This window comes from Anolis carolinensis, chromosome 3, assembly GCF_035594765.1.
Source record: "Anolis carolinensis isolate JA03-04 chromosome 3, rAnoCar3.1.pri, whole genome shotgun sequence".
Lineage (NCBI taxonomy): Eukaryota > Metazoa > Chordata > Lepidosauria > Squamata > Dactyloidae > Anolis > Anolis carolinensis.
In genome coordinates this window covers 7,144,044-7,171,984 of record NC_085843.1, presented here as the reverse complement: position 1 = coordinate 7,171,984, position 27,941 = coordinate 7,144,044, and the positions used below count along the sequence as shown (strand labels likewise).

At 42.2% G+C, this 27,941-nt stretch overlaps 1 protein-coding gene across 1 annotated transcript; it reads right to left on the bottom strand.

Moving 5' to 3' along the window:
• Positions 1-663: 663 nt before the first annotated feature.
• Positions 664-27,941, bottom strand: thap12 (THAP domain containing 12). The gene is made up of 5 exons (XM_003227529.4): positions 27,782-27,941; positions 18,089-18,209; positions 9,836-9,943; positions 8,549-8,585; positions 664-4,079 (listed from the first exon to the last, which is right to left on the bottom strand). Exons 1-5 carry the CDS (start codon positions 27,868-27,870, stop codon positions 2,140-2,142), a joined length of 2,295 nt encoding a protein of 764 aa, XP_003227577.2. The 5' UTR covers positions 27,871-27,941; the 3' UTR covers positions 664-2,139.

Genomic DNA, 27,941 nt, shown 5'->3' with positions numbered 1-27,941 from the left:
GATCCTGGATAGCAGATTGCCTTGGGAACCTTTGGGGAGTTGGTTTCCCTTTGCTGTGATTAGATCTAAGTTCTATAAAAGTGTCTTGCACTGTGAACAAGCTGTGGTGTCAACATAGCGACTTCTGAGAACACTTCACCGTTTCCAGTTCCCTGATTCCACCAAGCCAAGTCTCCTGTTCCTAGCGGCCAAGCCCGACTCCCGATTTAATCCGGAGTAAATTCACGTCCTTGCCTTGTACCTGAATCCAGATTGCTTTCAGCTTCGTCCTCTGCCTGCCTTGATATCCAAGTCTTCCTAGTGACTTTGGACCTTGTTATTCACTCCTGCTTTCTTGTTGTTTTCCCCGCTCAAGAACTTCTCAACAGTTTTGAGCGTGTTTCGGTTTCTGGACTTTGGACAATAATATTGGACATATCTATTCAACTCTTTGGACTAATTCATACCATTTATTAAAAGACTATTTATTAAAAGACTATTTCCACTTATTCTTTCCTGAATTTATTATTGTTTTAATAAAGGTATTATATGAATTTTGGTCTGTGTGGTTTCCAGTGCTTACGCTGCCTTGGGGTGCAACAACGACTTTGTTTCACAAACCATTTAGAAACACAAACAAAACTGTTGAGCAGCCACAGCTCACAGGTAATAATATTAAAAAAATTTAAGAAATTCACATTTTATTCTTCATGGAAATAAAACTATACAAAAACATTTCCTCAAAAATATCAGCAGAAAAAAAACTGTCCATATGACATCTACATACAAAACCAATAATAAACAAGACAAACAAAAAACACACCCTCTTATTTTCTGCCAGAGTTAAGTTCACGATTCCTGTTTAGAAGGCAAGAGGGAAGCTACTAAATACTTACACAGAGGTCTACGGCAGAGCAGAGTTCTGGAAGTTCCCTGCATATCACTTTTGTTTTTTATTCTTTTGTTAAACAATGACAAGATAGTTTAATTTCTGAAAGTAGTTCTCATTTGCTCATAAAAGCAGTTCAAAAATGGTCACCAGGCAGGGGATGCAATGGCCAAAGATCCTAGATCAAGTATGGAGCTGCCTCCAAACTGAAGAGCAAATCCCCTTGACAGAGCCAAGAAGAGCCTTTTGAAATGAGTAGGTTGTGCTTATGTGGACTGTGAGTTTTGTTGAAACTCTTCCAAGTTCTCTGTGGAACATGGACATGGAAAGGATGTCAAGACTTTGACAACAATCCAATCCAATATATAGATTAGGTCAACCTTCAAAATGGGGTGGACAACTATGGGAGGTATGAAGGAGCCCATTAGCCCTTACTGAGACTTTGGGGGGCTGTATCCTTTACCTCACTGCAAAATAAATTGGCACCAAAGACCCCTCGGGGCATTTTTACCATATTTTAAGGACCTCCCTCAAGCTATTTTAGGCTCAGGAGGGGCCATTTTTTTTCAAAATTGGAAGTTACTTCTGATTTATTTCTTGTTTTGCCTCCATGAAAGTCCTTTCCTAGGCCTAAAATGGTTGGAGAAGGCCAAAATGTGGTGAAGACCATCCTCACAATCCTTAGAAAACATCTAAGGACATTTGGGGGCTAAAGTAAAGAACCTGGGAGGCACAAAAAGAACTAGATTGAGTGCTACACTTGATTCACCAAAACTATCCCAATAGTTTGTTGGAATCCATACATTTACAATGGGTTCCTTGCTTAGCAGGGCAAAAAAAGAACAGGTAATCAAAATGCTGAAATATTTATTTCATTTTCTTTCAGAAACATGTCCTTACTTCAGTGAGAGAATCTGTAGCCATTGCAATGGGCATTTTCTTAAAGTGGCAACATAAAACTATTAGGCTAAGCAGGACAAGACGAAGTAGACATATCAATTGTTCCAATATGGCGATCATGTTTTTACAAATCCAGATACATTATTTTAAAAAATGGGAGCATGGTACATCTGAGCATATCAACACATTTTTCAAAAATGTTAAGCCGAGGGTCAGTACCTCATTGCTTGTTTGCAGAGATACACCGAAAACAAAAGTTTTGAAATGATTCCTTAGTTCTCTGAGTTTTGACCTCTCGCCCTCCTGATAAAGGCAAAACAAGTATCCAGAAACAGAAGCAAGGGTTCGAATCCCCTTCCCCTCCAATCCCGTTAAGTCTCTTCCACGCTTTCTGACAGTGGAATGAATTCTTCTGAATCCTTCACTTTGTCGGGATACAGCTTGATGTAGGTGTCCACCATTAAATCCAAGTCGTGCTTAATATCAAAGTTTATGTTAAGCAAGGCTAGGTTACTGGACCTCTGTTCAGTCAATGTGTTCTTCAAGTAGGCCTTCAGGCGCCTTCGGCCGATTTCGAACTTTTCGTTCTCCACCTTCATTACGGGCAGGATGCAGAGGACTTTGAGCAACGAATAGACATTGGGGAAGAATTTGATGTCGGGCAAATGAAGGGTTTCGTAAATGGTGGTGGGCAGCTCTATATCCTTCCCTCTGTGTTTCCACTTGATTCTCCAGCAGTGGAGTTCTGCAGACAACGTATCTGGGTTGGTGAGGTCGTTTTTGTACATGTCGGCGTGATGTTCCTCAGATGTGTTGAATTTGAGCTGCCCCATGACCGAAGGCACTAAAGACAAACACTTCAGCGCTCTAAGATGCTGCTCCGAAAAGATGTCCTTCAGTTCCTGGATGATGTGCTCTACAGTGGGGATGCTAAGTGCTTCTTTGTAGTAGTTTTCTGGCGTTATCTCAGAGTCCAAGTTCCCTTGTTGGGCTCGGCAATATTTCCCCGGGAGCTTAACGGGGATGTCCAGCTTCATGGCCAGGTTGGTGGCCTCCTCAAACCAGAATTCGTGGTACACCTCAATGTTCTCCATCACCTCGTTCAAGGAATGCAACACGGCCGTCAAACTGCTGGCGGCAAAGAAGACATCCGACGTTTGGCCCTGGAGGTTCTTCCCAAAGGCTCTTGTGAAGGAGAGGATGTTCTTGATGATCACCACCGTCACAATGAAGTCAAACTCTGCTAATGCGGTGGAAAGGATGTACGCTTGGCCAGAAACAGAACTGTTCCACCGGACAGCAGCATCATTTATGCCATCCAGGCACATCACAAAGGCCTGCAGGAGGTCCACCACGATCTCAAAGGTATCGTGTCTCCCTGTCCAATCGGAACGGACAATCTCCTTCAATTCATTCCCCTTCTCCTCGCTGTTCTGGAAGAGAAGAGAGACGACGTTGTCCAAATCCCCCATCAACTGCAGCGACTGGCGAAAGAACGAGCAAACCTCCTCTATTGTTCCAAGCGCCACAGAGACACCCGTCACTGGAATCGACTTGGCTAACCAGATGTTCAAGGCACACGAAGCAGACAAGGTATATACAGCTTGGGGGTATTTTTCTAAGATCCTTGTCGCCACGGTCTTCATTTTGGAAGCAATGCCACTGGAGACAATATAGGCCTGGCCCCGGCAATATTCCATGTTCAGGCCCCATTTTTCAGTAATCGCCGTATGGAACTTAACGGCTAAGATTTCAGGATCTGCCTCGTAAGGCAGGAAACCGATGAATTCCTCCCGCAGGTTGTGACAGTCATCGACGAACCTCACCAGTATCGGCAAGTGTTCCTCGCCGGCGAGATCCACCAGCTCATCTGTGACGACGGAGAAGAAGTGAGAATCCCTGACTTCCCGGAGGGTCTCCTCGCGCACGCAGTTTTCACAGATCTCCAGCATTTGCTTCTGATCCATCTTGGAGCAATAAGCCAGGTTCACAGCCATAGTCTCAAACCGCTTCCTCAGGACCTCGTCTCCAGAGTTGATCCTGAAGTCCAAGAGGGCCTGGAAGTTGTCCGGCGTGAAGATGCCTTTGGGGAGTGCGTCCGCATTGTGGCCATCCAAAGGAATGTTCTGTTTGCCCATCAGGATTAATATTTCAAATAAGGATTTCAGGTAGTCTTTATTTTCCCTCTCCTCTTGCGTTAAAGGGTTGTCATCTTCAACGGGCTCATCTCCTCCTTCCACAGAGGCTGGGTTTGGGATATCGTTGTCAACGGACTCTTGATTTGCTTTTTCCTGCTCAAAATGTTCATCAGCTAGAAGAAGAGGCATCAAAATATTCAGTAAGACATTTAATATAGGAATACCAAAACCACCAATACATAATCCTTAAATTTAACAAAGCCCAGGAAAAAAATTATAAATAATTAAGCTCATTCTTGTGTAACATTTTCCAGAAGTCGCATATAAACTTTCACACAAGTTAACGGGTTTTTTAGTTGCTAGTCTTTTCCCCCCTATTGTTTTAATTTCAATTTATTTCACTGATAATAGTAATATAATAATAATAATAATAATAATAATAATAATAATATGGAGCCTCCAGTGGCTCAGTGTGTCAAAGCGCTGAGCTGCTGAACTTGCAGACCGAAAGGTCCCAGGTTCAAATCTGGGGAGCGAAGTGAGCACCCACTGTTAGCTCCAGCTTCTGCCAACCTAGCAGTTCGAAAACATGCCAATGTGAGATCAATAGGTACCGCTCTGGCGGGAAGGTACCGGCGCTCCATGCAGTCATGCCAGCCACATGACCTTGGAGGTGTCTACGGGCAACGCCGGCTCTTTGGCTTAGAAATGGAGATGAGCACCAACCTCCAGAGTCAGACACGACTGGACTTAATGGACTTTACCTTTACCTAATAAGAATACTATTTTTTGTGTCAAGAGCAACATGAGAAACTGCAAGTTGCTTCTCTCTAGTGTGAGAGAATTGGCCATCTGCAAGGACGTTGCCCAGGGGACGCCCAGATGTTTGATGTTTTACCATACTATGGGAGGCTTTTCTCATGTCCCCGCATGGGAAGCTAGAGTTGACAGACAGGAGCTCACCCCACTCTCCAGATTCAAAACGCCGACCTTTTAGTCAGCAGTCCTGCCGGCACAAGGGTTTAACCCACTTGTGGGCTTAATAACAACAACAACAACAACAACAGTAATAATAATAAAATTATGCCGTGCGAAAAGATCTCATCCAGCATTTGGAAACAATAAACATTGACAAAATCATAATCTGTCAACTGCAAAAGGCCACCTTACTGGGATCTGCACGCATCACCCGAAAATACTTCACACAGTCCTAAACACTTGGGAAGTGTTCGACTTGTGATTTTGTGATATGAAATCCAGTTTGCTCGTTTGCTATGTCATACTATGTCTTTGTGTCAATAATAATAATAATAATAATTTATTTCCCACCTCTCCTTTCTGCTCTCTATTTCAACAAGTTATCTCCTTCATTCCCAAACCTATCTCGCTCCAATCCCTCCCCAATTCATAATACACTTCAAAAATAGAGTTCTGTCTAATCTTATATTTGCATTTTTCAATTATTCCCACTGCATGATATAATGATATTTATCTAGTCTTTAGTCCAAGATATGACTTGATCATTTGATGGTTTACGTTTGCCATTGTTTTGTCATATACAACAAATAGTTGCATGGAATAGAGGCTCTCAGAAACTTGAATAAGAAGCTAAACCTGCTGAAATTCCATTTTTCATACCACTTTTGAAGTTAATTTTGATCCTCAGTACCAAAAGCACAGTGCTACATTTTTCTGGAGGCAGAAAACAAGTGGCAAGATTTCCAGTTTTGGTCAGTTTAGGGAAACTAAAGAAGTCTCTGTGTTCTTTGGAGGAATCCAATCATCTTTAAAAAAAAAAATACAACCTGGAGGTGTCCTAAAGAATGTCCTTCACTTAAGCATATGGAATGCATACATGCTTGGAAATGTGTGTCCACGCAAGAATTGTGTGCTCTGAATCTGGGCAATGCTGTCTGATGCATATGACAGCAAAACTGATAGCAAAATGGCTGTTTTGTTCATGCTTTAAAGGAGTGGTTCCCAACCTGTGGCCCGTGGACCACCAGTGGTCCTCCAGAACTAAAATATGGCCCGCGGCCTCACAGTTACTACACTGTTGCCACGAGAGCAACTTGTCTCGCAAGACCCTCTTATCATGCCGAGTCAACGAGGATATTGGGAGGGGAGAGGTTGACAACCCACGAAAGACGCAACAACAAGCCTCCTGACTGCTACTTCTCCTCCTCCTCGCTCCCCGAGTGGAGCCGTTCCAGGCACACCTGTAAGAAGGAGCACCTTGGTGTCTTTGTATTTAGGCCTGTTCCTGGGGTTGTTTGTGGTGCTGATTCAGAAAATTGCATTGAATAGACCACATCAGCTCTAGATTATTAAATATGGTTTTTTGTAGGCAAGCAGATGGTGACTCCTGGATGGCACATGTTCTGTATCAGAAACTAGAGCTGATATGGTCTATCCAATACAATTTTCTGAATCAGCACCCCAAATAACCAAACCGATTCTAAAGTTGACCAAAAACAGATTAATAATCTTTTTGGTACTAATGTTGGAGAGTGGTCCCAGATCAAAGCGGTCCTTGGTAAAAAAAAAAAAAAAGGACAGGAACCATTGCTTTATAGCATGAACAAAATCAAAAGACTTCTTGTGAAAACAAACATGTCTTGTTTCTCTCTTTTTTTAAAGTTCTCTTTTCTAAGTTTCCAAACATTGCACTCCCCTAGCAAAATAACCATTTGGAAGAAAAGACAGAATGGAGTTTACCAACTCCTGTCTTAAAAAAATAGTTAATTCAAGGCTTTTTCACACCTTAGATCAGGGGTCCCCAAACTACGGCCCGCGGGCCACATGCGGCCCCCCGGGGCCATCAGTCCGGCCCGCGCTGCTTTACAGCCTTTCCTGTCTTGTCCACTCCTTGCACAAGCCTTGGAGCCTTGCGTTTCTGCCTTTCCCGCCACTTTTCTGCTATACGCAACTTCCCTGGCTTCCCACTCTCCCTGCACAAGCCTTGGAGCCTTGCCTTTCCCGCCACTTTTCTGCTGCAGGAGACTTTGAGCCTCTCCTGGCTTCCCCTGCTCCCCACACGAGTCTTGGAGGAGCCTTGCCTTTCCTCCATTCCCGCCACTTTGCTGCAGGAGTCTTTGAGCCTCTTCTGGCTTCTTCCTCTCCCTGTACAAATCTTGGAGGAGCCTTGCCTTTCTGCCTTTATGCCACTCAAAAGGTATTTTAATTATTATTCAATTAATTTTTAATTATTAAGGGGTTTTGCAATACGCTGTTTAGCCATATGCTCAGGATTTATCCCAGGACTGCAAGCCTTAGTGGAGAGAAAGTGTTTCTTCCCTTCGCTAAGGCCAGGAGACTTGGGATAAAATCCGGAGTATAGTGCTACTGCTGATTAGCCATATGCTCAGGATTTATCCCAGGACTGCAAGCCTTAGTGAAGGGAGAGCGTTTCTTCCCTTTGCTAAAGCCAGGAGTCCTGGCATATAATCCGGAGTATATTGCTACTGCTGATTAGCCATATGCTCAGGATTTATCCCAGGACTGCAAGCCTCAGTGAAGGGAGAGCGTTTCTTCCCTTTGCTAAAGCCAGGAGTCCTGGCATAAATATATCCATCTCCACTAAGAGATGATTAGAAATATGCTCCCGGTTTCTAAGCCATGCCATTGGCAATACACTCAGCAGTAGCAATATACTCCGGATTTTATGCCAGGAAGAGGGAGAGAAATGTCATTCTCCCTCTATTGAGCTCTCGCCGAGCTCCTTTCCACTGGCTGCCCCAGGAGGAGGTGCGGAGGAGAGGGAGGCAGAGGCTACAGATAACCGGAACTCTGTTGTTGTTGTTGTTGTTATTGTTATGGCAGAAGAGGGTTGGACTAAATGTCCCAAAGGGGTTTCTTCCAACCCTCTTCATTATTTTATTATTGTTATTATTAACATTGAGGCAGGGTGGCCATCTATCAGGGGTGCTTTGCTGTGCTTTTTACCTCAAAATAAGATATGTGCAGTGTGCATAGGTATTTGTTCATAGTTTTTTTTAAAAAAACAAACAAACTATAGTCCGGCCCTCCAAGTTCTGAGGGACAGTGAACTGGCCCCTTGTTTAAAAAGTTTGGGGACCCCTGCCTTAGATAGTAAGAACTCTCCTATCACAAAATGTTCGCTCCTTTGAGAAAGAAGAAACTGGATATAAATACAAGTAACAATATTAACTAACACTGGCTGCACTTTCTAGGGTTGTACTTATTTGAACAAACTTAGTAGTATTGTCCAATAAGTGCAATCCTAGAAGGTGCAGCCATTTTTGGCTTTCTGGTGGATATCTTCATGGGCTCCAAGGATTTATATTTACCGGTATGTTTCAAAGAAATATAATTGGTGGATGTATGAAGGCACTGCACACGAAAGCCTTTTCATTCATGACACAGTGGACATGATGTAGGCAAGATTCCACTGATTTCAACTGGAGAAATTAAAAACATGTGTTAACCTCTCCTGATGAACGACAGGATGTGGGGGATCGTCGTCATCATCCAAAAGTAATAAAATTCTCAGTACAAGTGATTTGCTTATATGCGTTTTGTCTATCCTTCCAAAAATAAGTCTGGCAGCAAGAAACAGAAGAAAAATACGCATGTGCGTAATGATAAGCAAACTGTTCCAAAGGTAATAGTGATCACTTACTCTTTCGTTGCTTTAATGTTCGTATTTCTTCTTCACTCTGGGGGGGAAAATAAGAGGATTATAATCCCTCTGAGATATCCAAAAAGCAAGGGCAATGCACAAATTTTACAAACGCATGTATTCTGTTTGAGACTTGAAGCATTCAAAGAACCAAAATTGCCTTTGACTGGGCAAAACTACAAACTACACATAAAAGACCAACAATTTCTTTTCACAGTAGAACACCAACTACTGTATATACCCAAGTATAAGCCTAGTTGTAGGCTGAAAAAGCTCCCTTCAGTTTATACTCGAGTGAGGGTCCTGGCCAGCTTCTATTCAGGTCGGCTTATACTTGAGTATAGAGGTATTCAGAGTTCGACAGTTTTATCTTACTAAAGTCTTATTATTATCTTAAATTAATGCAATTTTATTAATACAGTAGAGTCTCACTTATCCAACAGTCACTTATCCAATGTTCTGGATTATCCAACGCATTTTTGTAGTCAATGTTTTCAATACATCGTGATATTTTGGTGCTAAATTTGTAAATACAGTAATTACTACATAGCATTACTGCGTACTGAACTACTTTTTCTGTCAAATTTGTTGTATAACATGATGTTTTGGTTCTTCATTTGTAAAATCATAATCTAACTAGATGTTTAATAGGCTTTTCCTTAATGCCTCATTATCCAACATATTTGCTTATCCAACATTCTGCCAGCTTGTTTATGTTGGATAAGTGAGACTCTACTGTATTTATTTTTATTTTTGACATTGACCCGTAGCTTGGGGCAAACAAATGGTATAAGACGAGGGTGGGAAATGCAGCAGCTATGGGTCAAATTCAAAAATAAAAACAGATGTTAATAAAATTGCATTATTTGAGGCATCAGTAGGTTAAATGTTTTTGAATATTTATATGAAACTGTAATTTAAGATAATAATAAGACTTTAATAAGATAAGACTGTCCAACTCTGAATACCTTTATGTAATGAACCTTTTCTTCTTACAAGAGATCCATCAATGTTTGGATTCGTGTAAGACTGAGAAGAGGTTTTCTAAAAACCCTTGAGATTCCTAACTGGTGAAGTGACAAGATGTGCACTGAAGCTGGAATTTGGCAAAATGCTGTAGGAGGGAATCTGGGATGTCATAAGAGAAAGGGTTTGGATCAGGCTTCTATTGAACGGTGCCTTCTGGGTATCGTAATTCTAGCATTTGCGTGTTCCTTTGGAATTCAGCCCAGCTTATCAAGCCCAGAGTTCTTTCGCTGTAGCATCTCCATCCAGGAGGAAACTTACCAACTCTTTGATTCTTTTTCTGTGCCTGCTGCGCGGATTGTTCAGATGGCTCGTGAGGTCGAATATCGTTGGCACAGCGTTGTCTCGTAAAACTGTCCTGTAAGGGCTCTGCAAAAGAAAAGAGAGGAAAATCTGTCCTTTACGAGTCCTTTCTATCATCTGTCAGCGGATTTTCCTTATGGAGGGAAAACATATCCCCCGAGGGAAAGACAGCTGCTGCAGAAGGAGCTCTCAGATCCACTTCGTGTCCTCTCCACTTGCCCTCTGGCGACTGGCAAATCACCAAGGAGGAGTCTATCATCTGCTTTTACACCTTAACTTTTAATTTTGATGTAACTCTTATCCATCACTTCAAAGCACGCCACGTAAAATCTACATTATTCTAGCTCTAAACAGAACTCTCAAAACTGTCAAATTGAAAGCACTAAGACCAGAATGAAGCGAAGCACGGTGAGCTTAAAATAAACTGCAAGCGAGAGTAGTTTCCTGTGGATGTACATCTTGGATAATTCTGTGTAAATGAAGCAAGACATGTGGAATTTAAGTAAATCATTTATATGAACTTGTTTTCAGTCATTCAGTTGCAGGAGACGTAGCCAATTGATGGCAACAAGGGAACATGTGGCATACCAAGTAAGCCATTTCTATATACTGTTGAGTCTCACTTATCCAAGACTCGCTTATCCAAGGTTCTGGATTATCCAAAGCATTTTTGTAGTCAAGGTTTTCAATTTATCATGATATTTTGGTGCTAAATTCGTAAATACAGTAATTACAACATAACATTGCTGCGTATTGAACTACTTTTTATGTCAAATTTGTTGTATAACATGATGTTTTGGTGCTTAATTTGTAAAATCATAACCCAATTTTAAGTTTAATAGGCTTTTCCTTGATCCCTCCTTATTATCCAAGATATTCACTTATCCAAGGTTCTGCCGGCCCATTTAGCTTGGATAAGTGAGACTCTACTGTATATATCTATATCGATATATCTATATTTATATCTATATCCATAATAAAAGTGAAAACCTGTATGTATGTATACGGCACAGGTGTCTGCTCACACAGACAACCTCCAGCCTCCACAAACAGGCTCCCATTCCCAGTGCTGAGGAGTCAGCAAGTCACTCTTTTCCACTGACACTGCGGTTACAGCGAGCACCATGAACATGTATCCCAACCTCTGCCAATGTCCTCCCCAAACACTACGGCCCACCACCCAAGGAATGCTTTCATTTGGGGACCATTTCATCCTAGATTTTGCATTGTCCTCCACCACAGGCAGGCATCCCAGGGTTCTCCATTGCTGGGGAATTTGCATGACCCCGCCCACTGCCCTTCCCTTTCAAATCTGTCTGCAGAACAAACACAGCACAACTGAGCATCAACTACTTTTCCTGGAGGAGTTTGGGGGACTGACTCCACATGGTGGAAGTTGTAGTTCACCCTGCATCACGTCAGAGCATTGTGACTTCTACTGGGGAATGTAGAGGAGTTGTAGTTCACCTACACCCAGAGCGTTATGAACCCAAACAATGATGGCTCTGGACCAAACTTGGCATGCATCCCCGATATGCTCAGATTTCAATACTGGTGGATTTTGAGGGGAATTGGCCTGGACATTTGGGAGTAGTAGGTACTGGGATTTATAGTTTATCTCCAATGAATGAGCACTTTGAACCCCACCGATGATGGACAAGGACCAAACTTGGCACGAAGACCCCCCATGACCCACTCTACATCCTGGTGTGGTTTGGCGGGGGATGACCCATGGATGATGGGACTAGAAATCACTCACTTCCTGGGAGCACTGCAACCCCCACCAATGACTCATCAAGACCAAACTAGACACATAGAGCCCCCATGACCTACTTTACATCCTGCCAGTGTTCGGAGGAGGATGGACCATGGACGATGGGACTTGCTTATGGGAGTTGTAGTTCACCCGCACCCATTGACCCCAGCTGACATTGGATCTAGATTACACTTGGAACACAGGCAAACAATGCCTTTCTCAAATGACCCGGGCACCGCCGGGTCCCTAAGCTAGTATGTGTATGTGTATGTATATGTATGTATACACACACACACACACATACATACAAACAAAATCTATCTCAAGCCAGGCCTCAAATAGAGTGGAGAGAACCCATTTCTTCAAATGAAGTGAAAGATTAGCATGATAGGTCTAGTCTACAAACATATTGGCTTGGGTTGGCGAACTAGCCATTTGTTATTGCCCCAAACTCTTGCAGCCTCCAGTCCTCTGGCAACATCCAGAGATAGCACATGAGTCAAGCAAGGGCTCCTTTTATATATAGGCAAGCAAGAGTAGAAGACCCTCAGTGTATTTTTCCAAACCTCATCACCCAGGAGATGTAATATTTATTTATTTATTTATTTGCAGCATTTATATTCTGCCCTTCTCACCCCGAAGGGGACTCAGGGCGGATCACATTACACATATAGGCAAATATTCAATGCCTTTTTAACATAGAACAAAGACGAACAAACATAGGCTCCGAGCGGGGCTCGAACTCATGACCTCCTGGTCAGAGTGATTCATTGCAGTTAATTGCACTGGCTTGCTCTCTCGCCTGCGCCGCAGCCCGGGCCTCTTTCGGTGTCTCCAAACAGAGGCTGGACAGCAACTTGCTGGGGATGCTCTAGAAACCCCAAGTTTAACCCAATAATAACAACAACAACAAATTAAATAAAACAGCAGAATGTAAAACAGCAGCAAAAGCTCAATCAAAACAATACTCAACAAACCAATTGCCAGTAGTACAATGGGCAAGACCAGGCTATAAAAGGAGGCATGGGATAGTGCAAATAGCGTGTCATAGGACCAGGTATTAGATGAAGTGCAGAGTCAAATAATATTTGGGAACCTAGAGACTAGGCATTCTCAAATGCAAGTTGATACATCCAGACCCTATTCTGCCTTGCAGGAATACACAATTAAACCCCTCCCAATAGATGGCCATCCACCCTCTGCTCAAAAACATCAGGAGAAGGACGATTCCACTGGATTCCTAGGCAGCGTATTCCATTGATGGACAGCTCTTACTGTCAGGAAGTTCTCCCTAATGTTTAGGTGGAACCTCTTTTCCTGCAGTTTGAATCTATCACTCCGTAGGGTCTTAGCTTCCTCTCTCCTCGATGTGACATCCTTACAAACATTGAAACGTGGCTCTCATGTGGCCACTTCTCTTCTCCAAGCTAAACATACCCAACTCCCTAAGCCACTTCTCAAAGGGCTGGGCACTCAGCATGTCTTTTCTTGGTCTTGCCTTCTCTAAAACATGACTTAAAAGAGAGGGAACAGGCTGCTCAGCCCCCACCCCACCCTTCAGGAACACAGAGGTTTTACTATCCGAGGCCTTTCCTTGTCTCAGCTCTAGGGATGCAGCTACACTGTAGAGTTAATACAAACTGATAGCACTTTAACAGCCATGTGTCAATATTATGAAATCATGTGAGTTGGAGTTTTACAAGGTCTTTAGCTTTACCTGCCAAAAAGTGTTGATACTTCACCAAACTACAAATCCCAAGATTCCATAGCTCTGGGCCATGACAGTTAAAGTGGCATCACCAAACTGCATTAATTCTATAGTGTAGATGCACCCTTGGAAGAGTGATGCTGGTGCTCAAAAAAAATTGTTCAGTTTTCTGAGCCTTTTCAGCATGCAGTTATTGCACCAGTCATTTCTTGAAGTTAGGCAAAACTTTTCAGATACAGTAGGGTCTCACTTATCCAAGACTTGCTTATCCAAGGTTCTGGATTATCCAATGCATTTTTGTAGTCAATGTTTTCAATATATCGTGATATTTTGGTCCTAAATTCATAAATACAATAATTACAACATAACTGCGTATTGAACTACTTTTTCTGTCAAATTTGTTGCATAACATGATGTTTTGGTGCTTAATTTGTAAAATCATAACCTAATTTTAAGTTTAATAGGCTTTTCCTTAATCCCTCCTTATTATCCAAGATATTCGCTTATCCAAGGTTCTGCCAGCCCGTTTAGCTTAGATAAGTGAGACTCTACTGTACTTTCATAGACTCACAGAGTTGGAAGAGACTCAAGGGTCATCTAGTTCAACCCCATTCTGCCATGCCAGAACACATAATCAAAGCACAATCCTTTAGCACCTACTGATGTAGTTTTTCTGGCCCTGGAGACCTGGATCCGTTTAAATAATCCAGATATTCCTGCACCTACTCTGTGCTGCATTTCTCTTACTACATCCTCTGCTCCATCATCCCCAAGTTGAGCACTATTAACCTTTTGGGAGAAGACTGAGGCAAAGAAGGTGCTGAGTAACTCTGCCTTTTCTTTGTCCTCTGTTTCAAATGCTAGACAAATCCAGGAAAGGGAAATGGCAGCAGCCTCTATGGAGCCTGTATCCAAATTAATTCACCTGGCCATTTAAAATGTAATTTCAAAAACATTTGGGGGCCATAAAATGCCATTTAATTTCAGAGATGGAATTTCCCCCAGCAGAGTGTCAGACGAGGCTCTTCACCGAAAACTGGTATTTCCAGAGGGAGAGCCCCACCATCACTTTCCTCCAGCAGCACACGCTAGGCAACTCCCAGAACACCAATCTACCTCTATGTATTTTATTTCCAAGCAGTCCAGGGAGGCTTTAAAAGAGCTGAAACGAACAGGGTTAGGCACGCATGGAAGACGGCAGAGTTTGCTACAAAACGCGAGGGCTTAAATGTCTTCCGATTTGCAGGGAAAGTCAAGCCAATTAGCTTCAGATGATAAATCACAGAAAATCGCTTTCGTTTGATATGACATTCCAGTTAAAGAAGTCCATTTGTAACATGAGTAAGACTCAAAAACTATAACCATATTGCCCTTTATAGAGCACAGCTGAACCACTTTAACAGAGTCAAGGGCCAGGTTCACGAACATACAGCAATTCTCGCACGGGCTTGTACGCTTCCAAAATGCCTTTTTAAAAAAGCACTAAAGCAAGAAATTGAGGGAGACACACATTTTGCTTTAGAAAAGGACGGTGCCTCTCAGAGTTGAAATTTCTAAATAAAAGCACATCTATACACGTAATAAAATGAACATCTGCATGTGGATGAGATGTCCACTTCCACAGACAGGCTCCTGCCTCCACAAACAACTATATCTCCCACTACTCAGGAGACACCAATGGCCCTCCTCCAATGACATTGCAGGTTATAGAAAGTGATGTAAACATGTCCAAGAGCCCTGCCAATCTCCTCCACAAACACCATCCTGCCCACCACACAAGTCAAGGCTTTCATACAGCGACAATTTCATCCTAGATTTTATGTATTTCCTCCACCACAGGCATCCCAGTGTTCCTTTCTCTCTCCATTAGTGTAGAATTTGCATGACCCCACCCACTGCCTCTCCCTTAACCCTTCCCTACTCTTTTCTATGGCACATAGCAAACAGGAATTCATCAGCAATTGAACATACTAGAGATCTTTGGGGAGAATTCACCATGATTTATAAGAGCTGTAGGTACTGGGATGTATAGTTCACCTGCAATCTAAGAGCACTCTGAACTCCACCAATAATGGACTTGGAACTAACTTGGCACACAGAACCCACATAACCTACAAAAATACTGGAGGTCTTTGGAGGGATTTATAGGAGTTGTAGTTCACCTACATCCAGAGCGCACTATGAACCCAAACAATGATGGATCTGGACCAAACCTGACATGCAAACCTGATGTGCCCAAATTTGAATACTGGGCAGGTTTTGAGGGGAATTGGCCTGGACATTTTGGAATTTTAGGTACTGGGATTTATAGTTCACCTGCAATTTAAGAGCACTCTGAACTCCACCAAAGATGGAATTGGACCAAACTTGGCACACAGAGGCCCCATGACCAGCAAAAAATACTGGAGGTCCTTGGGGAAAATTCATTTTGATTTGGGGAATTGTAGTTCACCTACATCCAGAGAGCACTGTGAACCCAAACACCAATGGATCTGGACCAAACTTGGCACACAGACCTGATATGCTGAAATTGGATTACTGGAGGGGTTTGGGGGGAACTGACCTTCCTTTCTGGGAGTTGTAGTTCACCCACAACCAGGGAAACTGTGACCTCCACCAATAATGGACCTGGACTAAACTTGGTACACAGAACCTCCTTGACTAACTCAACTTACTGGAGAGGTTTGAGTGGAGCGACTCACCATAGTGGGAGTTGTAGTTTACCCTACATCCAGAGAACACAATGAACCCCACTGATGATGGATCCAGAGCAAACTTGCCCAACATAACAAATTTTAAGTACTGATGGAGTTTCTCAGGGTTAACCTGGCATGATGTAAATTGAAGTTAATCTACAACCCTTTGCATTTTGTACAATTAAATATTGACTTTTTCAAATAAGCCAGGCATTGCCGGGTACCCAAGTTGGTAAGTAATAAAAATACATTTCTCTATTACGCAACCAATATTCAGCAACACAGGAATATAAAGATATTTAACCTCAGACAATTTCTCTTTTATTTCTCCTCTCCAATTTTACTTTGGATATTAATTTTCCAGATAAAGCAGTGTTCCATGTTCTGTTTATTCAATTTTGTATCCATTTTTCCCCATTTTCTTTTTTGGGAGATTCTTGTTTGTGTCTTCAAATAAGGAGTGATGCCCTTCTAAAGTGGACATTTTTCTCCCAAATTATTCAACTTATCCAGGTTAAGACTCCTTCCCAAAACGTTTAATATCTTTCGACATGACAACCACATATGGTTCTAATCGTGTAATGCTCTCCTCTCCGGCATAATTTTGGTACTCCGGAGTACTCAATTCTGAGTAACTTGAGTGGATTCTGCTCCAGAAGACAGGAGCAGAATTCAAAACGATCTTGACAGACTAGAGAGATGGGACGAAACTAACAAAATGAAGTTCAACAGGGACAAATGCAAGATACTTCACTTCGGCAGAAAAAATGGAAATCAAAGATACAGAATGGGGGACGCCTGGCTTGACAGCAGTGTGTGCGAAAAAGACCTTGGAGTCCTCGTGGGGAACAAGTTAAACATGAGCCAACAATGTGATGCGGCTGCTAAAAAAGCCAATGGGATTTTGGCCTGCATCAATAGAGGAATAGCGTCTAGATCCAGGGAAGTCATGCTCCCCCTCTATTCTGCCTTGGTCAGACCACACCTGGAATACTGTGTCCAATTTTGGGCACCGCAGATGAAGGGAGATGTTGACAAGCTGGAAAGCGTCCAGAGGAGGGCAACTAAAATGATTAAGGGTCTGGAGAACAAGCCCTATGAGGAGCGGCTTAAAGAGCTGGGCATGTTTAGCCTGCAGAAGAGAAGGCTGAGAGGAGACATGATAGCCATGTACAAATACGTGAAGGGAAGTCATAGGGAGGAGGGAGCAAGCTTGTTTTCTGCTGCCCTGCAGACTAGGACGCGGAACAATGGCTTCAAACTACAGGAAAGGAGATTCCACCTGAACATCAGGAAGAACTTCCTCACTGTGAGGGCTGTACGGCAGTGGAACTCTCTCCCCGGGGCCGTGGTGGAGGCTCCTTCCTTGGAGGCTTTTAAGCAGAGGCTGGATGGCCATCTGTCGGGGGTGCTTTGAATGCGATTTCCTGCTTCTTAGCGGGGGGTTGGACTAGATGGCCCATGAGGTCTCTTCCAACTCTACTATTCTATGATTCTATGATAGTATAACCATCCGTGGATAGTTTTCAATCTGCTCCCTCTAATTTGAGCCGAGCCTAATAAATAAAGGAAGGCTTTTCCAAATTGAATTCCATTTGTTTTCATTTGTTACGGCATCATCCTCAAATATGATTGCCTGGCAAGTCTCATTTCTTTAGCGTCTTGCGTTATTCAATATAATTCATGGGTTGCTGTGAGTTCTCCGCGCTGTATGGCCATGTTCCAGTAGCATTCTCTCCTGACTTTTCACTTGCATCTATGGCAGGCATCCTCATAGATTGTGAGGTCTGTTGGAAACTAGGCAAGTGGCGTTTATATATCTGTGGAATGTCCAGGGTGGGAGAAAGAACTTCACCACTTTAACAACCACCATGTCGAAACATGGCCATACAGCCCAGAAAACTCACAGCAACCCAGTGATTCCGGTCAGGAAAGCCTCCGACAACATATTACATGTATTTTCATATATAGTTAGAGATCTAGATAGGCCCTCTTTCCTAAATAATTACAGCCATGATGGTTTTGCTGGTCAGACTGTATAGGACACTTACACTTCTACATATCATTGATGTTTCAAAGTGATTGGCGCAGAGTCTGTAATGCTTGTTGAGTTGGTCGGGCGTCTTATCTTCCAGGTCAGCCCTCCGGCAGTTTTCCACCCACCGCTGACATCTGCAAGAGAGAGTTTTCGCTCATTAAAATGGGTAAATCGAGGCAGAAAAAGACCCAAGGGTCACACATTTGTCCACCTCCATTTTAGCACCTCAAAAGTATTTGAATGTCAAGATAACTATATTTCCCTTTGAACTCTGTAACTAGAATTACATATTCACAGTCAGTTTTATTTATTTATTTATTGCAATATTTATATCCCACCCTTCTCACCCAATAGGGTTTTAATCACTGGGGTCAAAGGGAAAGAGGAATGAAGTACAAACAGACCATCAATGTACATATTACCTTATCAAGTAATTATTCTTTGCATTGATGAATATGTTTGCTGCCTGTCAGAATGGACAAAGAACAGGTACATACTGCAGCGAACAAGAGCACTGACGTGAATTTTTCAATTATTTCAATGCCACTGAATAGTGCCATTAGGGTAAATTGGTATATTCTGAGGAGCAAACTGGATAAAAGATCAATATGGTTTTCTCCTGGAAATAACTTAGAAGATCCTGTAAAGAAGTGTGATGTTTTGATTTATGGATGACATGTTTATTTGATTTTGTTTAAACAGTCAGGTTTGGCTAAGTTTAAAATGGTATGTATTGGAGTTGATAATACAGGAAGGTAACCATCTTAGCATTCTAAGGCAGGTTACCCTAGCAACGGGGGCGGAGCCAACCGCTGTTTGAAGGAAAAAAGGAGGGAACATTTTAAAACCCAGTCAGTCAGTGAGAGTCTGTAATGGTGAAATTACAGTGAGGACTGATTCCCAAGTGGAGGATCAGGGTGGCTCAAATGAGGGAATTTGAGTCAATTCTACAATAAGGTGACTTATTTTAGGGAGTCTGTGATTTTTAGTCACAGGAGAAAAACTGGTTCCAAGGTTAAGGAAACCAGGGAGGCAGACCTCTAGTAGTGTCACGACCCAGGCTGCAGAGCACCAATAACCATGCACAGAGACCAGAATCTATCTAATATCTTTATTAAAGGAATATATAAAGTCAATAAAAACAAGTGAAGAATATAGTTCAGAAGTAGACCTTTCAGGAAAGGTCAAATATAGTCCAGGAAATCAATGTCCAATATGAGATATTAGAGTCTAAAGTTATAATCCAATAACCGAAACACACACTTTGCCTTGCAAAGTGTGGGGAAATGACAAGGTCCTTTAGTCCATAGAACTTGACAACAAGGCTGGAAACAAACTAGATTCTTGGCAAAACAAGGCTTGATACGAAGCAACAAGAAGCAATAAGCAAGAACAGGGTCCGTGGCGAGGTCCGTGGCGAGGTCCGGGGCGCAAGGCAGGCTTGGAAATAGAACAAGGTCCGTGGCAAGGTCCTGGAAACAAGGAACTGGAGTAGCGTAGTCCACACACGATCTCACTCCTGAAGCTGACGAATTGACTCCGCAAGGATCTCCTTGCGGGTAAACACCTATATAGGATCTTGTTTTCCCGCCAAGGAACACTTTCCCTGGGGAACAAGAAGTGAAACCCATACTGTGTCCAGATGCATGACTCCTTAAGATTTCCCAAGGGAAACAGGCTTAATCAGCTAATTGTCTGGCAGCGATTCTGGCGCTTCAGCGATTCGCCTCCCTAGCGCCTCTATCTCGATTATAATTATCCTTACGAGAGAACGGGGGAGAATTCTGCCCAAGGCTTGTTTGGCTGACTTCTGGAGGGCAAACATCCTGCAGGTGCAAGGGCTCCAATTCTGGCTGAAACGGTGGGAAACCAAAGTTTTCATCTTTGTCTGCCACAATAGTACTAGGAAGGGGACTACATGGCCCATGAGACATCACAAGTAGAGCCAGACTAAGCAAGTTGGGTTACTTGTTTAGGGCTAGTTGTGGAGGCTGTGGAGAAGGGAAATTAATCCCAGTGGATCTAAGAGATCAGTGTTTAGTTTAGTCCTGAGAGAAGGAAATATTTTGAAAGTTGTAACACCTCAAATCCAATTGTAACCGTTAATCTAAGTGCCTTTAAAAAGTTATAGAAACCATTAAGCTCTGTACATGCAATAAACTTGTTTTGATTTTTATTCCATCTAAGTCTCTGTCACAATCATATACTAAGTTAAGCAACATCACCATCTGAAGTAAAATAAACAAAGAAAGCATAAAAAGAATAAGTGCCATCTGCCTGACATCTCCTCCATTGGTGGCAGCGAAGATAGTTAAAACATAGAATAATATAATTAAAATCATCATCAAGACATTTTTATAATTGGTGGTAACTGTGTGTGGTGGGATCAAAAGGGATTCCTCTCTGCCATTTCATTCAGTACAGATCCACATGGAATAAGTCTTTTAAATCCTAGCAGAATACCAAGAAGTCTCACTGGCTGCCTGGTTTTGTTTTTCTTAAAGGATACATTAATAGCACACGCATGATTTTAAGGGGAAAAAATCAATAGAAATTCATTTAATGCTTCCCTAGTCTCTCAAAGGTTCAAGAGAAACAAAGTCTATAGAAAATACTTAGGTAAAGGTGAAGATTTCCCCTGACATTAAGTCCAGTCGTGTCTGACTCTGGGGGTTGGTGCTCATCTCCATTTCTAAGCCAAAGAGCCAGTGTTGTCCATAGACACCTCCAAATTCATGTGGCCAGCATGACTGCATGGAGCGCCGTTACCTTCCCGCCAGAGAGGTACCTATTGATCTACTCACATTTCCATGTTTTCGAACATAATAATAATATAATAATAATAATTATAATAATAATAATACAGTTTATTTATAATCTGATTTATCTCCTCTGAGAGACTCAGAACGGACTACAGTATACACATATAAGGGAAACATTCAATGCCTTTTACACAGTGAACAACAACAACATAAAATACACAGACAAAGGTAAAGGCCTTCCTCTTTCATCTCCAGTGCCTGGAGGCGATGCTCAACTCTGGCCATGGAGAGGTGCTCTTGCTCCATTTTTCTATGCCAAGGAGCCTGTTGTCTGTAGACATCTTCAGTATCTTCACTCCATGTATTGATGGAATCTACCTTGCAGGATCTTGAACATCACACTAGCAACAAAGGTCCACATAGTGAAAGCAATGGTATTCCCCATAGTAACCTATGGAAGTGAGAGCTGGACCATAAGGAAGGCTGAGCGAATGAAGATAGATGCTTCTGAACTGTGGTGTTGGAGGAAAATTCTGAGAGTGCCTTGGACTGCAAGAAGATCCAACCAGTCCATCCTCCAGGAAATACAGCAAGACTGCTCGCTAGAGGGAAGGACATTAAAAGCAAATACTTTGACCACATAATGAGAAGACTGGACAACTTGGAAAAGAGAATGATGCTAGGGAAAAAGGAGGAAAAAAAGAAGAGGGGCCAACCAAGGACAAGATGGATGGATGTTATCCTTGGAGTAACTGGTTTGACCTTGAAAGAGCTAGGGATACCAATGGCCAATAGGGAGCTCTGGCGTGAACTGGTCCATGAGGTCACAAAGAGTTGGAAACAACTGAACAAATAAACAACAACAAGCTCCAGAATTCCAGGGATCAATATATTCTTTTCCATTGGTTTCTGTTTTTCTTTCTTTCTTGAAATAAACCAGGAACTGGCAGCCAATAACTCAGGGACCACTGCAGAGAACCACTCTGAAAAACTGTGTTATAGTGCATCTGTGAAAGGACCTTTTGGTGCCAAATTTCTTTGAAAATTTCAGAGAAGAAATCGGCAATCTATAGCCCTGGTTATTTCTTTTTAAGAATTTTGAAGAGACTGAACAAGAAATTGCTATCAACAGTTTCCAAAAAACCAACAGAAATAAGAAATGACAACTGGCACAACTCATGGAGCCATCTGGCGGTAACTCACACTTCCACAGACAATCTAACAGCTTTGCATATTTGAAAATATCCTCAAGCATATAGCAGTCTGAGATAGAAAATGAGAATTTATTCCTTAGCTAACCCTCTTTGGCTAAACTAACACTGCCATATAATGCAGTTTGTATTGCATTATATATTCACTGTAATGCAGTTCGAACTGCATTATATGGGTCTACACTAACCATAAAAGAGCAGTTCAAATTCCATTATATGGCTGTGTAGATCCAGTTTTAGTTGCATTCTTTGTAAAGGTTTATTTTTCCCATTCTAAAAGGTGGAAATGAATACACCACTATACCTACATTTGAACTTACAAGCCACCTTATGCCACTGGCTTGGTTAAAAACAACAGTTTAAATGTGCGAGCCTCTATTCATGAGCTACAAGGAGAGGAAAGTAAGAAATAAAATTATTATTATTGTTATTATTCCCACAAACAAATGTTAAGTTGCATGCATTCTGGAGTGCATGCATTCAGCAGTAAAATCCTAGGGTTCTCCAAAAGCTATCAAGTCCAACCATGCTCTGAGCCAGGAAACCTGTATCTGCAGCCACACAACATGTGAATGGGAAGATCTAGAAAGCCAACTTGAGTAGTAAATCGTGTATGAACTGGCGATCTTGTTAATATGGGATTTGTGTATTGGTAGTGTTTAAATGAAATTTGTGTCTTGCCTGTATTGCATACTGATTGCATCATCCAGAGTGTACTATAGTCTGGAAAGAGTTAATTACTAGGCTTGATCGATCCACGAAAAATTTGATTCTAAACTCGTTGCAAAAGTAGAGGGGGGCAGCGTTTCGTTTTTGAAGGTATTTCCGAATTTTGCCCCCAAAAAAATTCTAAATTAACGAAAATTCATTATTTTCTAAATTAATTCGTTAATGGCGGACGCGCATGCGCAATTCCCAAAAACAGCACAGAGGGAGAGGACTTTACAGGACTCTCCCACCCTCATTTTTTGAGTGATCTTCTTCAAACTTGGTACAGTGGAAGAACACATTTAACACTGATAGCTCACCAAAATTTGGAACGTTTCCCTTATCCTCTGATTTTTGGCGAATTTTCATAGCTTTTATAATAAACCATTTTTTAATAATTGCAGAAATCTGTTCCTGGTTTGAAAGTCTTATTTCCTGTTAAATTGGGTTGTCTTTACTGTGAAAGTCATTGTTCTACTTCAGAAACTTTGTTTTTGTGGCTGAAACTTTGTTAAATTGGTGTGTGTGTGATATATACTGTGTATATATATATATATAGTCCCTGCATATGTGTGTGTGTGTTTGTGTGTGTGTGTGTATAGGTAAAGGTAAAGGTATCCCTTGACGTTAAGTTCAGTCATGTCTGACTCTGGGGGTTGGTGCTCATCTCCATTTCTAAGCCCAAGAGCCAGTGTTGTCCATAGACACCTCCAAGGTCATGTGGCCGGCATGACTACATGGAGTGCCATTACCTTCCCGCCAGAGCGGTACCTATTGATCTACTCACATTGGCATGTTTTCAAGCTGCTAGGTTGGCAGAAGCTGGAGCTAACAGCGGGCACTCACTCTGCTCCCGGGATTTGAACCTGGGACCTTTCGGTCTGCAAGTTCAGCAGCTCAGTGCTTTAACACACTTCGCCATCGGGTGTTATGATTGAGCCTCGTGGCTCTGTTACTGACAGGCGTGGGCGTAAGACTCCTCGAGAGTCAGATAATAATAATAAACTCTGTTACTTTGAATCTCGTGGCGTTCTGTCCTTGACATCGGGGCTCATGTATATATAATATACATACACATACACACAATGTGGAGAATATGTGGAAAGGTAGATAGATAGATAAGTTGGGAGCCACAGCGAAGGCACCTTCCTGGGAGCAAGGTCTAATAATAATAATAATAATAATAATAATAATAATAATAATAATAAATCCCTTACAATATCCAAGATGGGTACCATTATTGGCAGAGAAAGCCAAGCTGTAGGAGTTGAAATTCAATCATTTATCCTCCCTATAGAATCAATTTTATATGCATTTTTAGCTACAGAAAAGCTAAAATCAGGACAGTAAAAGAACAACACCCAGAAAATGGGAATTCCAGACAGGAAACAATCAGCTGGTACCTCCCAACAAAGGATTCCCCCAGGTAGGAAGCAGCCAGGCTTTGAAGCTGCAAGGCTATTCAATGCTAATCAAGGTGACCAATTGCAACATTCACACTTGCCTCCCACAGACAAGAGTTCTTTCTCCCACCCTGGACCTTCCACAGATATATAAACCCCACTTGCCTAGCTTCGCACAGACGTCAAAACCTCACCGCCGGGCCCCTCTCTCTCTCTCTTGGTCTCTCCATTCCCGGCTCCATCCGCCGCCTTCCCGCCTCACAGAGAGACACCAGGCCTGAGCTGAGGCGAGGCGGCGGCGGCGGCAGCCATTTCCTCCCTCCGTCTTCCTCCTCCTCCTCGGCCTCCTTCCCCCTCGCCCCCTCCCATTGGCTGAGCCCGTGAGGCCCCTTTTGCTGAGGGGCAAAAGGAAAGGGCCTGAATGGTGGGAGTTTGGGTGATTTGCAAAAGCTGTTTTTTCCTAACGAAAAAAACGACGACATAACGAAAAACGGCCTCTCGCGATTCGAAACCGCAATATCCAGACGTGTGGACATTCAAGGTCGTATATTGCTTCAAAACAAACGAAAATAACGAATTAATAACGGGTAACGGGGAAATCGAATTATTTGAGCAAGCCTATTAATTACTGAGAAGCTGTGATGTCCTTGATGTGTGGCTGGAACTGGGGAGTGTCCAGACACAAGTGTGTATGCATTACTGATTACATCAGTTCTGTTCTGTTCTGAGTTGAGGGCTGTCTGCTCAAGTCCTGTGTCCATTGTCTGCAAGTCTGTTTGTCTTTATTACTGCTTTCAGTAAAACTTTGTATATAGTTTTACCAAGGTCTCTGATGTCTCTTCGTTCTGTGTTACACTGATTCCATCCAACTACTGCTGCTCTGCAAATTACTCTGACAATTCTCTCCCTCCTTTCTGCTCTAATGTAAACATGCATGTTTCAATGTGTTATCGAAGGCTTTCATGGCCAGAATCACTGGGTTGCTGTGAGATTTCTGGGCTGTACGGCCATGTCCCAGAAACATTATTTCATGACACCTTCACCATTTGGAGAAGAAGAACTCAACAAGTTCTTCGACCACCTCAACACCATCCACCCAAACATCCAGTTCACCATGGAAAAAGAAAATGAAGTAAAACTGTAATTTCTAGACATCCTAGTCAGCCACAAACCCAATCTGCAATTGGATCACACAGTTTATGGAAAACCCACACACAGAGAGATAGATAGATACCGTCATAAAAACTCCAACCATCACCCAAGTCAAAAAAGAAGAACAATCCAAGCCCTGGCAGACCATGCATAAAGAATCTGCGAACTCCACCTCCTCCAAGGGGAATTGAACTACCTAAACTTGGCTCCACAGGCTAGGGGTCCCCAAACTTTTTAAACTGGGGGCCAGTTCACGGTCCCTCAGACCGTTGGAGAGCCGGACTATAGTTTTAAAAAAACTATGAACAAATTCCTATGCACACTGCACATATCCTATTTTGAAGTAAAAAAACAAAACGGGAACAAATACAGTGTCAATGTTAATCATCATCATCATCATCATAAAAATAATAAAGAGGGTTGGAAGAAAACCCTTGTGCCATTTAGTCCAACCTCTTCTGCCTTTGTGCACCAAAAGCACAACAAAGAAGCCCTGACAGATGGTCACCCAGCCTCAGCGTTGTTAATAGTAATAACAACAACAACAACACATCACAGTCCTAAACGCTTGAGAAGTGTTTGACTTGTGATTTTGTGATACGAAATCCAGCATATACTGTACATCTCGTTTGCTGTGTTATACTGTGTCTTTGTGTCAATAATAATAATAATACAGTATTATCATTATTAACATCAGCAGCATCTTTATTATCAGCATCTTTATAATCATTACTACTATCATCATTATTATCAATAATAGTATTATTATCATTATTAGTATTATCTTTATTATCATTATTATTAACATCATTGTCAGCATCTTTATAATCATTATTACTACTATCATCATCATCATTATCAATACCATTATTATCCTAATAATTACTATTATCAACATTATCGTAATTATTAGTAACATTATTATCATTATTACTATTACTACTACAGTAGAGTCTCACTTATCCAAGCCTCGCTTATCCAAGCTTCTGGATTATCCAAGCCATTTTTGTAGTCAATGTTTTCAATATATCGTGATATTTTGGTGCTAAATTCATAAATACAGTAATTACTACATAGCATTACTGCGTATTGAACTACTTTTTCTGTCTAATTTGTTGTATAACATGATGTTTTGGTGCTTAATTTGTAAAATCATAACCTAATTTGATGTTTAATAGGCTTTTCCTTAATCCCTCCTTATTATCCAAGATATTTGCTTATCCAAGCTTCTGCTGGCCCGTTCAGCTAGGTTAAGTGAGACTCTACTGTATTATCATAATCATTATCAATATTATTATTATCAGTATTACTATCATTATCAATATTATCACCATCATAGATATTATTATTATTATTATTATTATTTTCCGTATCAGGAGCAACTTGAGTCGCTTCTGGTGTGAGAGAATTGGCCGTCTGCAAGGACGTTGCCCAGGGCACGCCCGGATGTTTTGATTTTTTTACCATCCTTGTGAGAGGCTTCTCTCATGTCCCCGCATGGAGCTGGAGCTGATAGAGGGAGCTCATCCGCACTCTCCCCGGGTGGGATTCGAACCTGGCAGCTTTCAGGTCAGCAACCCAACCTTCAAGTCACTTAGTCCACTATGCCATCTGGGGGCTGCACTATTATTGTAATTACTATTATTATCAATATTATCATTATTGTTATTATCATTATTACTATTAATATTAGCATCATTATAGTTACATCAGAGTCTCACTTATCCAAGACACGAATCAAAGAACATGACTAACTCAACCAGAGAAGTCAGCCATAACAGAGCCCTTGATGAACCAACCTGGACACAGGATATTATTTGAGAACACAAAAGTGCTAGACCACTCCAACAACTATCATGTCAGACTACACAGAGAAGCCATTGAAATACAAGTCAATAGGGAAGGGACCTGAACCTGGATCAGGCACTGCGTGACATCTGAACAGGCCTCTTCTCTTTCTGACTCGAATGTTTTCCTATCAAACTCTAGTTTCCTGCCACGTAATGTGTGAATGGGGAGATGTGAACCCAGGTCAGGAATTGGGGAGCATCTGCAACTCTTTCCTTTTTTTCCTCCCTGGAGATTTGAAGCTACTCTTTTCCCCTAACTCACGTGTTTCTCTTGCAAACACGCATCTGCATCCTCGTCACGTGTGAATGGTATATATCTGAATCAAGGTCGGGGGCTGAATAACGGTTATTAACAAGTCTTTTCATTCTCCCCAACTTCACATTGCGTGTTTCCCTAGCGAACACGCGTCTTCTGACACGTAACGTGTGGTTATGGGATCCGAAGCCAGGTCAAGGCCGAAGCAATAGCTTTTCCGCATTCCCTCCCCGTTGGGATAATTCCCCACTGAGTTTATTCCCCCTGTCACGCGTGTTTCCTGTCAAACACGCATCGTAACGTGTGAATGCGGGATGAGGGACTGGGAAATGACATTTTCCTCAGTTTTCCTGCATTAACTGACCGGACGGGGTCCCTGGGGAAGCGGAAGAAGGCCAGGTCGGCGGAGGTGCTCTTGCGGGTGCAGTTCGGGGCGGCGCAGAAGTTCGGCATCCTCGGCGCGGGAAGAAGCAGGCCTACAAACTCCCGGTGGTGACGTCACCGCGGAAAGCGCGCATGCGCCC

Coding starts and splice junctions, on each gene's coding strand:
- thap12 (XM_003227529.4), bottom strand. CDS start 27,870: ATGCCGAACTTCTGCGCCGCCCCGAACTGCACCCGCAAGAGCACCTCC. Junction 9,944..18,088: donor CATCAATGATATGTAGAAGT/GTAAGTGTCCTA, acceptor TTTCTTTTGCAG/AGCCCTTACAGGACAGTTTT. Junction 4,080..8,548: donor AACATTAAAGCAACGAAAGA/GTAAGTGATCAC, acceptor CTCTTCTTCTAG/CTGATGAACATTTTGAGCAG.